We start from the raw sequence: 14,009 nt of genomic DNA, 5'->3' as shown, positions 1-14,009 counted from the left end.
TCTCACTGGAGGTAGTGCCACTTCTTGTTCATCCATACAGCACCAGTCACACTTTTTTCTTTGAATATCCCAACCCTCAACTCTTCTCAAGCTATTGATATATGATACAATATGATATTATATTATATATTCTACCCTACAGACTTGACTGCCCAGTATCTGGTCAATGTCAAAAGTATGTTCTTGTAATGTAGCCTGTCCAGACTTCTTTTTATTTATGCAGGGTTAGCATGAAGTATTTGCATGCACACAAAAGCACATCAGAATATCCTTATCCTTACAATTTGTCTCCATTAACCATCTATTTTACAAATCAGATTACAGTATCTAACTGTTGGCTACACGTATGTGTTTATATATAGACAGATAATGGAGGGGGCATCATATTTCTTGGGTTGTCACCATGGGACCCTCCCAGGACCCACCCCTGGTATGTGGTAAAATAATCCTATACTCTTGGCCAACATCTGCTTTATTTAGGGAAGCGTCCATTCCCACACAGGGATTCCTCTGTTGGCCCCTGAACATTTTGAAGGAAAGATGGTAAAGGTGACGAGGTCGAGGCTAAGACACCAGCAATTATCCAGGGGATGGTTGCATTGGTTTTGGGATGAAAAACCGACCCCGTCTACAGAAATTGCATTTCTGACCATATCATCTAGGAGCAAATTCTGGCCGAGGTGTCAGTCAAAGTAATTTAAAGATATAGAGTATATAGTAATACAATACTTAACACATATCCTTTCACACTTTAACAGGAAGTTAAAGTGTAAAGCGTAAAATGATACGTCGATACGTCATCCTAAAATGTAGAGAGAAATAAATTTGCCCCGTTTATTGAACAGATAAAAAGGACCACTCACAGTTCTCTGTGTCGTTTTCGAGCGGAAGTTCGATCTCAGCCCAATCGCTGTCGATGCATTCGGGGTTGTTGTGCACAGCGGTCAGGATGCTGCCCCAGCTGGTGACTGCGAAGTCAGTGGGAAAGAGGCCCAAAAGCCAGCTGATTGGTGGCACAGGATTCCCCCGACCGATGCTCACGCAGACCACAAGCCTTCCTGTGACCACTTAAACTGAAAGAAAGAAAGTATAGACACATAAATATTATGTTATACATTGTAACCATAATCTGCCACACAGGCTGTTTGTGTTAAAGTCATCTGTAAAAGGAGTGAGATGTAAATCAATAAAATACTCGGGGGTCACCATCCGAGAGAGTCCTTCTGCATTTCTCCAGGTGGATTTTTTGGTCTTTCACTGCCGAACATCTAACCAGTCATGCGAGAAGCAAGAACTTCTGGTTTTGTGGTTCATTCTGAAAGTTAAAAAATGATTGTGCATTGTCAATTATAACATCCAGTGTAATGTAGACGTTTCATTTGAAAACTCGCCTGAAACAGTGCATGTGTAACGCACTCTTCCAAGGGGAGTCACCCAGAATGCAATCACAGATTTCCGTCCTGTGAAGCTTGTCTTTTTCTAGGCATCCATGATGGAAGTGAAACCCTCATTGGGTGGTGTAATCTATTTTTCTCCCCTTTGGGACCTCACTGTTATTTTTGGTCGCTGGTCACAAATAGTGCAGCAGTTGTCCAGCCCACTGCCTTTGGGGACTCCAATGATCCTATAATGTCTCCTCTTCCTTTCAAGCAGGTTGATACCAATGATTAAATTAAATTAAAATGTATCTGGTCACTTATAGATGAATGCAAAGCTTGATTAAAGGGCAAAAAGGGCATGAAGAAATCACTTCTCAAGTGCTGGTTTCTAAACTGATTCTCACTATAGTGGATGCCAAACATCATATTCTTATCTTGCTTCATGCAGAAAAGCTAATCAGATATTTAACAGTAAATCAATGCAATAAAGACACCAATAATCCATTGTAAAGTGGAGGGCTTTTATTACTAAACTTTCTTCCCCGTTTCTGTAAAACTGTGGAAACATGAAATAAAAAATGGTCTTAGAAACATTTACAACAATGATTTAGCATATAATTAGTATCCCTTACCATCAAGCATTCTTTACTAGTTTATCTCTGAGGTGGTTTTAACATTAATATTAATGGTAAATTAAGAAAATCCTTTATAGTCCTGCAGCAGGACATTTACAAGATTTCAGTAAATGCAACTCGCGCCGTCTTAAACCAGGACACGTTTACATCAAACCTCCAAAGCTGCCAAGTAGGAGATGTTAAAAAAACTAATAAACTGAAACAAAGAGGAGGCTAACTATGGCAAGAGAGGAGGGATAAATATGAAAACCATATTCTATGGCACACTGTCTCAGGCGTGCTGGATGCTACCTGACGTAAACCCAGAAAAACAAGAAGAAGTCTCACATGGATGCAACACGTCATGTGAGCACTGAGGGAACAGGGCACAGCCAGGATCACTATTCCCCCTACACACTCCAAGTCAAAATTGTCTCTTGTCACACATCTGTATTCAGTGCGTTCTGAAATAAAATAGTCATGGGTTATCCATTAAAACTCAACCCTGGCCGTAAAGATTTTTTATAAACCAAATTGAACACAAGCGCTCACACCAGGGGATTCTTTACCTATGACCTCACACGCACGGCTCCATCTCCAGAATCTTATGTGTATAATAAACTATAAGTGGACCCTGCAGAAACATCCAAGGACCCCCTACCGGACTGTCATTAAATCACATGAGTCACTGGTCGCTTACAGCACACAGCTGTTAATATCCCAAATACTGGGCAGCTGTCTCTGGCTCGTGGCCTGTGCCGCTTATCACTGCCAGATTAGTCCTCTACGTGACAGCGGGGAAAAGGCAGCGGCCGGCGAAGCAAACTGGTCACCGCTTTGCTTCCCGCTCGTTCCTTGGAGGAAATCGCTATGATTGCGATTGGTTGAGTTGCGTTCAACAGGTTCAAGGAAGTTACCGGGGTTTGACATCGAAAATGCTTGGTCTTGTCACGTGGACGCATCCAATCGGAAAAAGCTGATTGATTAGATCAACAGGAGGTGCATTCGTCTGCTTTCGTCAACTGCATTAACTTAGGAATTCCACCATGAAAACACTTGCTGGTGAAGAATGGGAGATGAGAAATGTCAGCACCCACTATTTCTATAGTTGGGATGGATGCTTGCAGACAACTGCAGGAGGGAATACACTTTTCTGTGAAACCCAATCGCCGAGAGAGAAGCCACGAGGCGTCGTGACTGTGGTCCCGGTGGACAGGTCCCGTCTGGGAGAGACGCTCCTGTTTAGACCATCGTCCCCACTGCGTTCAAGAGTGTGATGTCTTATTTCAGTTTATTACACCTTCGGCCTTCCCCCTCCCCCCATTCCGGCCAATCTTTTTAAAGTCAATTTAAAACATGATCTCACTTTGCTAAAATGTAATATATATCCCCCCCCCCCCCTATGTTAGAGTAATTGATACGATCATGTGACCAATTAACGAAACTTTCCCTAACTACTAACTCTTTTTCTTACTTTCGTGTAACTACAACTAGACTAGATTTAGTGCTATTTCCACTGTATATTACTGTATTCTCAACCTTTTTTAGTTCATGTTGTGTACAGTACATTAGTACATTACTGTGGGTTTACAATGCATCCTATGAAAGCTTTTTATTATATATATGTATATATATATATATTCATGTTTTTAGAAATATCTAATTTTTACAGAAGTTTCACAGAAGTATGTTCATTGAAATAATCTGGATAATTGTTGACAGTAAGTTACTGTTATTTCAACAATGAACATCCTTTCCATTTCTTGTTTTTTGTTCTTCTGAGTTTGTATCTCTACGGTTGAAATGCACTTTTTGTAAGTAGCTTTGGATAAAAGCATCAGCTAAATTACATGTAATAAGGGGGGTAATATGAAGCACAGATGAAGCAGTTGTTAACTGCTACGCATCCACACTGGGTGTAAAATGAGCAACTATTTGCTGGCACGCTAACAATAACATCTTTAAAATGTCCTTTGCATAATGTTTAGTTCATGGAATTCTGCCTCCTCGAGAGACAAACAACAGATTCATCTTACATTTCATTTGGGAACTCTGCGATGCTTTCGTCATCTCGCCATCCGCTTTGTTCCTCTCTCGTTCCGTATGTAATTCTGTAAGAAATATCTGATATGATGATCGTCTTGTACAAGCCTCACTACTTAGGTCACTCATCAGGCATTTGCTTGCCATGTAATGACATCAGCGTTGCAATAATAAGCACTAAACCCGCCATGAAAAGAGAATGTCAAAATACAAGAGCTCCCTTTGCGGCATCATCAACACCACATCAATGACATGCTACAGTCATCCCGATGTAAAATTAATACCCTCATTGTTTGGTTTCTTTTCGCACACAGGAATCCTTTTTGTTTTTGCTCTTTTGGTTGTTTTGCCATAATATGATGATTCATCAATGAGACGGCCCCCGTCAGAGTGGTGAGAGAGCGCTGCTTTTGCATTGTTTTACGGCTGTCTGCGGGGCCCAGACACACAATGCCTCACTCAATGGGAGCAGGAAAGAGGTTGACAGACCACTGTGTTTAAAGGGCACTTGGAATTCAGCGGCTTATGGAGCCTTGTTGCGGCGACGGGGGGCGGAAGCCTATTTGGATGGGGTGGGGGGGGGGGGGGGAGAGACCTTAATCTGCTGTGCAAGCCAACACAAGTCTCAGGTGGCCGAGCTCCTTGATCACTGCGCCATGAGAAGCACCTGAACGGTCAGAGAAGGGGGAGGGTGGGATCCAGAGATGGGATAGAAAGGACAGAGAGGGGGAGGGGGCAGTGTGTTATGATAACTCCTTCGGTGACACAGTAACCCCCCCCCCCCACCCCAATGCTTTTTGTCATTCTTCCCTCCGAAGATTAAAAGTCACTGCACCGTGTAGATCACATTTTTTGATCCCGTTGCAGCGCGACAACCTGCCGCGAAATGTCTGCCGCGCGGGAGTTCCGGGAGCTCCGTGCGTTGGCGTTACGACCTCCGCAGAGGTGACCCCCCCCCCCTTTGCGCGTCGAAGGAAGCCGAAGTGGAGGAGTGGCTGGCGAGGGCGAGGCCCCGGTGTGTATCGCGGAGGTACAGATTGCTGCTATGTCTGGGAAGTTCAAACCCAGTGAACCGTGAGGTAGGTAGAGGGGCCCTGGAGATGTGCTCTATGGCCTGCGCTCCGCTAAAGTTTGGGGTAAAGTGGAATGAGGAGTGGGGGGGCGGGGGGGGCTTATATGATAAATCGCCTAACGTGTCAGTGGCAGGCTTCCACTGCTGCCTTCAGTTAGAGCGTACAGTAGGAGTAACTGCGTGGGGCTTTGTGCAGTGATTCATGGAGGGGCTCCAAACATACCTGGCGGGGACCTCTGGCGTTGACTTGCTTAGTGCAATGACATTATCTTATGCTTCAACTGTGTTCCTATTGGTCAAGTTAGGTTCCCTATGTATCTCCCTGAAACAAACTGCGAAGAGCCCTGTTGTGCATATTGCAAAATCCTGCACAGATTCCAACAGTTTTAACGAAGGATGAGGCTTGAACTATCCTGAAATGCTTTGTGGTCAGGACCAGGACCATCAAACGCCATCAAATGAAAAGTGCCCTACTTGGCATGATTTCCATTGATGCATGATCACAAGCCTTTGGCCCCTCCTTTGTTTTCCTCCAAGTTGTCTTCCGAATGCACTCTTGAAACCCCATTGTTGTTGTACATCAATTGCTTGCTTCACTGGGAAAGAACATTAAGGTTTGACCCCCATTCACCAAACCTGAACCTTCCCTTTCTCTTGACCCCCGCAGGCTCAACTGCGGCCACGGAACGAGCGGGGAAGAGTCCAGATGACGTCACTGCAGGTTTGAGGCATTTGAGGGATGTTTGAAATGTGAAAACCAACCAGCCCCTGATCAGCCTTTTGTTATTTAAACAATTTGATCTGTGAAGCATCAATGTATGAAAAACTAAAGGCTGAAGCAACGAAAAGCATCACTGGTGGCTCGTGGATATTAGTGCTCTTCACAATGATTAATCCCTTTAATGGGACTCAGTGATGTACAAGCATGCTCCAAATTCATGGCCTGCACGATGTGAAATGGCCTGAAGCAGATTCTGACTCAAGCGGAGAGGCCCGGCTCTACATCTGGCAGAAATTGGTCCGTTTACTTTGGCATCTGTGGAGAATTAATGAGTATGTGGGTAGCTACACCAAGCCTAAGTCAGCAATCAAGAGCAGTCGTATGGATAACTTTAAGAATTTACGTAAGTGATAAAAGACAGTTGGCTGGCTGAGTGAAATTAATTTAAAGTGATAGCTGGAGGCCTTGGCACCTGTGTGCCACGCAGTGCGAGATCCAATAGATAATCTCCCTGCAGTGGTTGTTACAGTCTGAGAATGCCGCACATCTGGGGCTTATCATTATTTTCAACCCCAAAAAGGTTAACTACACACTTCTCAGAGTTCAACGGGCCTTTTCATTTCAGGTTATAGACATATTTGAGATCATTATCATAGAAAAATAAGATGTGACACTTTTCTGTCCGTGCTTTTATGGAAGTTTGAGACTGGAAGAAAGTGGAACGTTGGAATCTCACCGTTTTACAAGCAAGTTGGAAGTTATTTCCAGATGTCTGTCAGTGCCAGCTTACTGATTATGTTTTTTTTTATGGCAGATGTTGACACATTTAGATAGAACCTTGAACGGATATCAATGAAGACATCCTGACCTGCATTTAAAATGAACCAATGTGAGAGAATGGTACAACGTAAATCAGTTTAAGGCCAGTCTTATATGTTTTAGCTACCACTCCAGCATGTGTGCAGTCGTGACAGGGTCATATCTAATGCAACAGCAATGAAGTTGATGTGACAGCCCAGTGTTTGTGGAACCTACCGTGCTATTAGTTCAGCTCATGGAGAGAAGAAATAAAGACAGAAAGAAGAGGAGCAAGAAACAGATGCGCAAGAGAGAAAAAGTGATAGCCATGACTGGGAGACTTGATGTTTTGTGTCAAAGAAAAAGAGCTCACTGGATCCAGAAGTGCTTCCGGTGAGCCCAACCCGAGTTGAATTACTGACAATGCTGTGACATTAGTCTTCAGGGGACATGAAAGACATGTCCCCTTTCACGTGTCCATCAACTCCGTGGAAGGCTTTACGTGCCCAAATGATTAAGGAGAAGCTGACCACCGCGCGGGACAATCGACGACGGTGAAGAGTGGCTCATAATGCACTTTGATCATTATTTTGTGTTAATTGCGGTTATAACAGCATTGTAGGGTGGATGCATTCATAGTAGATAAAACACTATATTCATGAACAACACAGTTAAAACTTAAACGCAAAACTCAATTGGCCACCACATTGTACCACTGGTTTAATTACCCTCATATTAGTGTAGCCTGTATTGAGACACCATAACAGATAATGATGTGAGAAGCTCCTAAACATTTCCCAGTTTAATGTGCAATCAATCCATCAATCCTCGAGTTAATGTTTCCTTTTTGAAACAGGTGTAAAGACCTCTGGAAGTGCCAACAACATTCGTTATTCGCATATTTGTCACACACATGATTTGCTGCAGTTTCTTGTATAACTTTCCTTCTACGGATACTGTCAATGGTAAACCACCAATATCAGCAAGCACAAAATATGGTTTACATATATATGTATATTGTATACAGTTTTTTAAACTTTAAATATATATATATATATTTAGTAGCAATATTATTCATTTCATCATAGCATAAAGGCAGTTTTCAATGCAACCTCCTTGCTCGGACAGTGTGTAACAGCAATAATCACGGGCATAACAATCATAATTCGAGCCAATGATCAACGGTCATTTCCAGGATTCCATCAACCCTGCAGCGCATGGGCCGTCCCCAATGTGTGGGGGTCGAGGCGCGCTGCCCATTGGCTCGCCGGCCTGCAGGGGCGGTGCTTCGCAGTTCGAGAGAGAGAGAGAGAGAGAGAGAGAGAGAGAGAGAGAGAGAGAGAGAGCTGCGGGTGCACGGGGTGTTCAAGAGGATGGCCGAGGGAAAGCTTATTTGGTACCGACCCCTCGCTTGCAGCGTAGGCTGCGTTTGACACCGGGCAACACTTTGTTTTCAGGGGGAGGGTATGGGTGGGGAGGGGGGGGGGGGGGGAGTTGGTGGTGGGGGTGGGTGAATGTGTCATAAATAGTGAGCGGATGTAACAGTGGATGCACGTGCAAGCAAATGCGATGAGGCCAGTGCAATTTGCAACCCTCGCGCTGCAGAAAGCCTCCGCGGATCCCACGACCTATTGCTGCTGACAAGCCGGGGGTGGTGGTGGAGGGGGGGGGGGGGGGGGGGAGAAGCAGAGGGGGTGGTGGTGGTGGAGGGGGTGGAGGGGGTGGGGGTGTGGGGGGGGGAGCCGCTCAGGAGAGACAGAGGGTGCTTACCTTGGAGACGACAGCCAGGGGAGGGGGGGGGGGTTCTTCTCGGAGGAAATCATGCAGTTTGCAATCTGGCTGGTTGGACTAATGTGTCATCTGTCAGCGCTCGTGCGGGACACTTTGCAGCACCCATTGCATCCGAAACAAGGTAAAGTGTCCTTTTGTTTGTTTGTTTGTTTGTTTGTTGCTGTGATTCGGGAGCATTCTGTGGGGACTGAGAATGATGCACGGTGCAAACGCCGCACTTTGTCCCTCTGCTGGTTTTTGCAGAGAGCTTCGTCAAGCAGCTGTCATCGTATGAAATCATCACCCCGGTGCGCGTGAATGACTTCGGAGAATCGTTCCCCCACACGCTGCACTACCGGAGGAGACGCAGGAGCTTGAACGACGACCTGTCGGGTCTGCGGGTGCACTACCGGATCGACGCGTTCGGGGACCGCTTTCACCTCAATCTGACCGCGGAGTCCGGCTTCATCGCCCCCTCTTACACGGTCACCCATTTGGGAGCGGAACCGAGCGGGACCGCGGGCTCGCGCCTCCGCGACGCGAGCGACATGCGCCACTGCTTCTTCCGCGGACAAGTCAACGCCGAGGGCGCGTACCCAGCCGTCTTCAGCCTGTGCACTGGCCTCGTGAGTATGAGCCCCCCCCCCCCCCCAAAAAAAATGAATACTGAAAGTGAACTGCGAGGGGAGAGGGGAGGGGGGGGGGGTAACTGGTGCAAGTGTGAGTGGGCACATGCCACCGAGGAGTGGATGGCTCAGCTGTGCGTGATGCCGCAGAAGGGAAACAGTGCCGTGTGTGGTGGTGTAAGTGACTGACCCCCACTCCACTGCCGAGGCGCCCCGAGGCACGACTCCAACACTTGAATGACCCTGCTGGGCCGCTTGCACTGAGGTGTGGGGCGTGGGTATGGTTTACATATAGGGTTTTGTTCCGTGCAATAGATGTTTTGGTGTCGCTTTTTACTTGCTCAGTCACCTATTTGCTTCGGCAAGAAACATAATAACAGCAGACATGCAAGTTACCCCCCCTCTCCCCTAGTGATCAGTTAATTGGCAGTCAATTGAACTATCAAGAGCACCCGCCCACCCCCCCCCCCCCCCCCAGCTTTTCAAATGTGCCGACTAACGGATTTTCTCATTTTTAAATCACCATATGTTTAAAAATCGACTGGAATCTTGACATAGTTTTGTTTCACTTGTCAGAGCTACAGAAGGCATTGATTGACAGGTCGCGGCCTCAAACGGCACACATTGCGATTCCTGCATCACATCTTTCAGATCTCCTGGGGCTGTAATGGCGTTGTTTGTTAGTAATGCGTTTACTACCCCATTATCCCATTTGAAGTCATTCAGTTTGCGGAGAATCTGACAAGCGTCGAAGGGGATGACTTCACGGGTCACGTAAGGTTACTGGTCCGGGGCCAGAGGGGTTGACCTCAGCCCGGATCCTGGCGTGGACTCTGAGTGGCTGGGGGGTGGGGGGGGGGGGGGTTACACAGAACTTGTAGTCTCCCTCCCTGTCACAACCCCAATCTGTGACATAATCCTTATTTTAGATAGTTGCCCTGTACCAGGATAGCACGTTGATCTAAGTCATACTCAATGCATACAGCGATTTTACTGCTGTTAAGACTTGGCAAAATAAGAGTACTGAACTCCCTTGCAGAACGGAGACCACCGCGGAACCACATAAAGTGTTTTTTCATGTTTATATAACAATTTAAGGCATAAGGATGGCTGGAATTATCAGGGTAATGAGCCCTTAATTGCCCCTCTGCCCAACTTTGATGTATGACTCGCTTATCCAAACATGTTTGCATCCTTTTTCAAGCAATCGTTGTTGCTTATCCGCTTCATCACTCATTTAGAATGACAGCACAATGGAGACAGCACCAGAGGCTATCGGGTCATAAATGTGTCCGTATCTGATCACTGGGGCTTGCACATTGGGTTGGGATGAGGTCATTAAGGAATAATTATGCCCCTAAAAACAAAGGGGGCATTCTAGTAAAAGCAGGTTCCCCTTTTTGTCCAGAGTTGCTCAAAGCGGTCCCCGGGGGGGGGGGATCTCAGAGGGAGGTGGTGTTGAGGGGCTTTTGGCCTTTTCAGAGTGAGCTGTGATGGGCAGGAAAGGGGAGAAATGCTGTGAGGAGGAGAGAACTTGCCAATGAAGATCGTTAAGAACTTAAGGTCTGTTCACACCGTGGGAAATGCCCCCCCGAAGGAACTCAGCCTCCCGAGTTCACTCCAGCTTGTGGTGAGTCAGCAGCCCGTCTGGAGTAATGCGACTGCCCGTCCACTTTGGTTGAGTCAGCACCCCGAGTCGTCTGAAAGGGCTGCTGTGGGATTTGCCCACGAACAGATGTGCGCCAACGTGGTTTCATCCGCGCCATGGCGGTGACCTCACTTCAGTTGTAAGGTCCAGTTCAGCACCGGCTACTGAACAGCAGCCATTGTTTTCTGTCCAAACCTTTGGCCAGATTTGTTGCTGAGCTAATACTGGGAAACCCTGACACTTTGCCCCCCCCCCCCCCTCCGTTGACCAAACAGAGCATTTGTCTGTTCGACCTCCCATTTACACCACGGGAGAACTTTAGAGGGGCTCATCCGTGATTGTCTAATTAAAGTTCAACATCAACCAAAGGGATTTACGAGATACAGGTAAACATCTTGTTAAAGTGTTGCATTGAGAATACTGCGAATTTTTACTTTGTAACACTACTATGCAACATTTTGTGTTATTTCATGAAAAAGCACCTACCTTTTTGCGCAAAACGCCACGCAGCCATTCCCATTAACACCCGCCCGAGCTGGATTCTGTCCACGCGTAGCTTGATCCGTGCATCGCAGAAGCAGCTTATCGACACGGCTCGGAAACTGAATAAATAAAAATATTGCCGGGGTAGTCAGGTTGCATAAATGAGTGCGGTTGTTCCTATCCCGTGTCTTGTTTTCACAAGCTCAGCACACTGCCGCGCTGAAACACAGGTCACACTCGGGCCCCCGTGGCGCCTTCCAGGGAGTGCATACGTGCGAGCCCAGCTAATCCGTCGGCCCGCGTGTTTTCCACATCCGATTTGTTTTTCCACTGTGAGACGTCCGTCACTCGCGGGGCACGGTTATGGAATGATGCTGCCTTAAAGATAACATTCCAGTCTCCAATATCCTGTTTAAGTGCGCGCGTGAAATTACCATACAAGCACCATTGTGCCTGGTGGGTGGAGTGAGCTAAGAGGCTTTTGTGAGGGACTCAGCAGCCAAATCAATATTAGCATTCCTCTGTCAGCGGCTCTGTCCATGTCCGATGATGTCACTCAGTGTCAGGTACGGATTTTCACGGTGACGACGAGCGTCCCTAATAGCTCGAGCATAGAGGTGTCACTTGATTTGCTGAAGCCTGATGGCCTACTTATGCGTTGTTAAGCTTATGAAAGGTTGTTCTCATAGTTAGGATTTCAACAATGACCCATGGTGAACTGCTGTAGGTGTTCTTTGACCTTTTGTGAGTCAGCATTTCTGCACCTTTTGAAAAAAAAAATGAGCATGGAAATGATGCGGTGACTGGGACTCAAGCCCAAGACAGCGGGACAGCAATGAAACCACAACCTGAAGCCGACACACCCGATTTCATCCCAAAACCATCAATGACATCCCTTTTCTTTCCTGCTCCAGATTGGAACGTTTACGACACAGCACGGCGAATACTTCCTGGAGCCTCTCTTGAACGCCGCCGGGGAGGAATATGACGAAGAGCACAACAAACCTCACCTGGTCTATCGGCACGAGAGGAAGAGGAACGTCTCGCATCCCGACAACAACACGGATCCCTACGGTGCCCCAGGTAACCGACTGCAGACTGCCCCTCACCCGCAAACACTCACGCCACCTTCTGATGACCTGCATTCACTTTCTGAGCCAAAGGAATGAACGCGGCCCTAAAAAAAAAGAAGGAAAAAAATCACACCCAGGCGCGGCATTTTGGCTCGTGATTTACCCAAAAGGCTCCAGCTTTGACCAAGGAGGGTTATTGAGAACGTATTTAAGCCAAATGCACTTATAATCGGCTGGAGGGAAGAAATCATCACATTTGGACAGGTTTTGCTGCTTGAAGGTTCCCTTAATATATCCCATTTGAATATTTGTGTTGGAGACCTTTGGGTGGCGGGGGAAGCCCTCAAGAGAAAGCATTGGGTGACGGATTGGAGTCTTCGCGGGGCGGCCTTTGTGGTGTGACGCAATAAATGTTTTTATATGCAGCCCACTTGATTTGCCTGAACCCCCGGGGCCATTGTCGCCCGGCGGCGGCTATTGTGCGCGGGCGGTGGTTTAAAGAGCTTGGAGCGACCACGATGGGCGAGGTCAATACCTCCTGCGTATGCTTCGCCCCTTTCACTCCCCCAGTCTGTGTGTGGTAAACAGAGGCTGAGAAATCTGGAGGGTCTCTTTTTAAATATAGTCTCCCTTTAGAGCCGTGAGTGGGGGGCGTGGCGAATGAAACCCCCGACTGAATGACTTTAAAAAAAAAAATCCATATTCATCATTCAGAGGAGTTAATGTCTTTAATGCCGGTTGTCCTTTTTTCACGTCTACTGGATCGTAAATGAGACGCGTCCCGGCTTTTTCAATGCGGAACCTGGACCGTGAAGCAGGATACTTTAAGGGGTATTTAGTGTACCGCTTAGTAGAGAGGACGATGCACACAAAGACGAGACACCTGCGGAGCCAGATCAAAGGGCTGCAGGTAAACAAAAAGCAGCAGGATTAAAAGATCCAGTTGGGCCCGGGGTAGTACTGTGAGGTGTCCCGGGCTGCGGCTCCTCAGCTTTATCAGATAGGCCCCTCTCCAGATGCGGTGATAAATGTGCTCTTTGAAGGCCGCGCTAAGCCAAGACTAACAGGCCTGTCCTGTCTTTTTATGGGAAGGAGTGCAGTACACGCTGCTACTAGCCGGTGGGATGTAAACACTGGCTTGGCACGTGTTGCTCTGCTTGCAGAACACTCGCAGTGGATGCTCCCGGTCCTTCGATTTGGAACATAGCCTCCTGGCTTTGGACTTTGAAAAAAAAGAAATTGTGTTCATGTTAAAATTTGTGTTCATGAGCTGATCTCAGATGAGTTTGACTCCGGGGGCTACGGTACTATCTGCTCTGTAGCTCTTCCTTTCTCTTGTCTCCAATCTGCATCGTGTCCGTAAAGTTCTTTCTGCTCCTTATTTTATGCGTCAGATTCAATCGGTGTTCTAAGTATGGGCCTCCCAACCACAGCCCCATTGCTGAGAGAGGAAGAAGTCTACGTACCAACAAGTGGATTTCTTCAACTCTGCCATTGAAAGAGGATTTTGTAGCTTTTCCGTAGATTACAGAAAATATTTACAGTATATACAGATTGGTTTATGGTGATGGACTTAGATATCTTCAGTATAACTTTACAGCGAGTTAAGAAACCCTCTATCTCATCCCGTAGATGATGGACTGCAGGGCTTGTGGTGTTACCGGGGAGGGGGAATTCCTTTCCCGGTATCTCCTCTTTTCCAGGAGCTGTAAAAGCACTCTTTGTCAGGGTCAGTCATCTTATGGCCCTTCCTCTCTTCTTCTCTTCCTCTCTTTCTTTCTC

General features: G+C 46.9%; 1 protein-coding gene across 1 annotated transcript; it reads left to right on the top strand.

Moving 5' to 3' along the window:
* Window positions 1-8,420: 8,420 nt before the first annotated feature.
* LOC134131255 (A disintegrin and metalloproteinase with thrombospondin motifs 20-like) lies at window positions 8,421-12,351 on the top strand. The gene is made up of 3 exons (XM_062563084.1): window positions 8,421-8,539; window positions 8,662-9,023; window positions 12,069-12,351. The coding sequence occupies exons 1-3, from the start codon at window positions 8,449-8,451 to the stop codon at window positions 12,321-12,323; spliced, it is 708 nt and encodes a 235-aa protein (XP_062419068.1). The 5' UTR covers window positions 8,421-8,448; the 3' UTR covers window positions 12,324-12,351.
* Window positions 12,352-14,009: the final 1,658 nt, after the last annotated feature.

This window comes from Pungitius pungitius, chromosome 6 (genome assembly GCF_949316345.1).
Source record: "Pungitius pungitius chromosome 6, fPunPun2.1, whole genome shotgun sequence".
In the NCBI taxonomy this organism is placed as follows: Eukaryota; Metazoa; Chordata; class Actinopteri; order Perciformes; family Gasterosteidae; genus Pungitius; species Pungitius pungitius.
Note: the sequence above shows the minus strand (reverse complement) of the source record. Positions and strands in the feature narration are given on the sequence as shown.

Excerpts from the sequence above, each read along its gene's own strand:
- LOC134131255 (XM_062563084.1), top strand. The coding sequence starts at position 8,449 with ATGCAGTTTGCAATCTGGCTGGTTGGACTAATGTGTCATCTGTCAGCG. Across the intron at positions 8,540-8,661 it reads CCCATTGCATCCGAAACAAG|AGAGCTTCGTCAAGCAGCTG; the intron begins GTAAAGTGTCCT and ends TGGTTTTTGCAG. Across the intron at positions 9,024-12,068 it reads TCAGCCTGTGCACTGGCCTC|ATTGGAACGTTTACGACACA; the intron begins GTGAGTATGAGC and ends TTCCTGCTCCAG.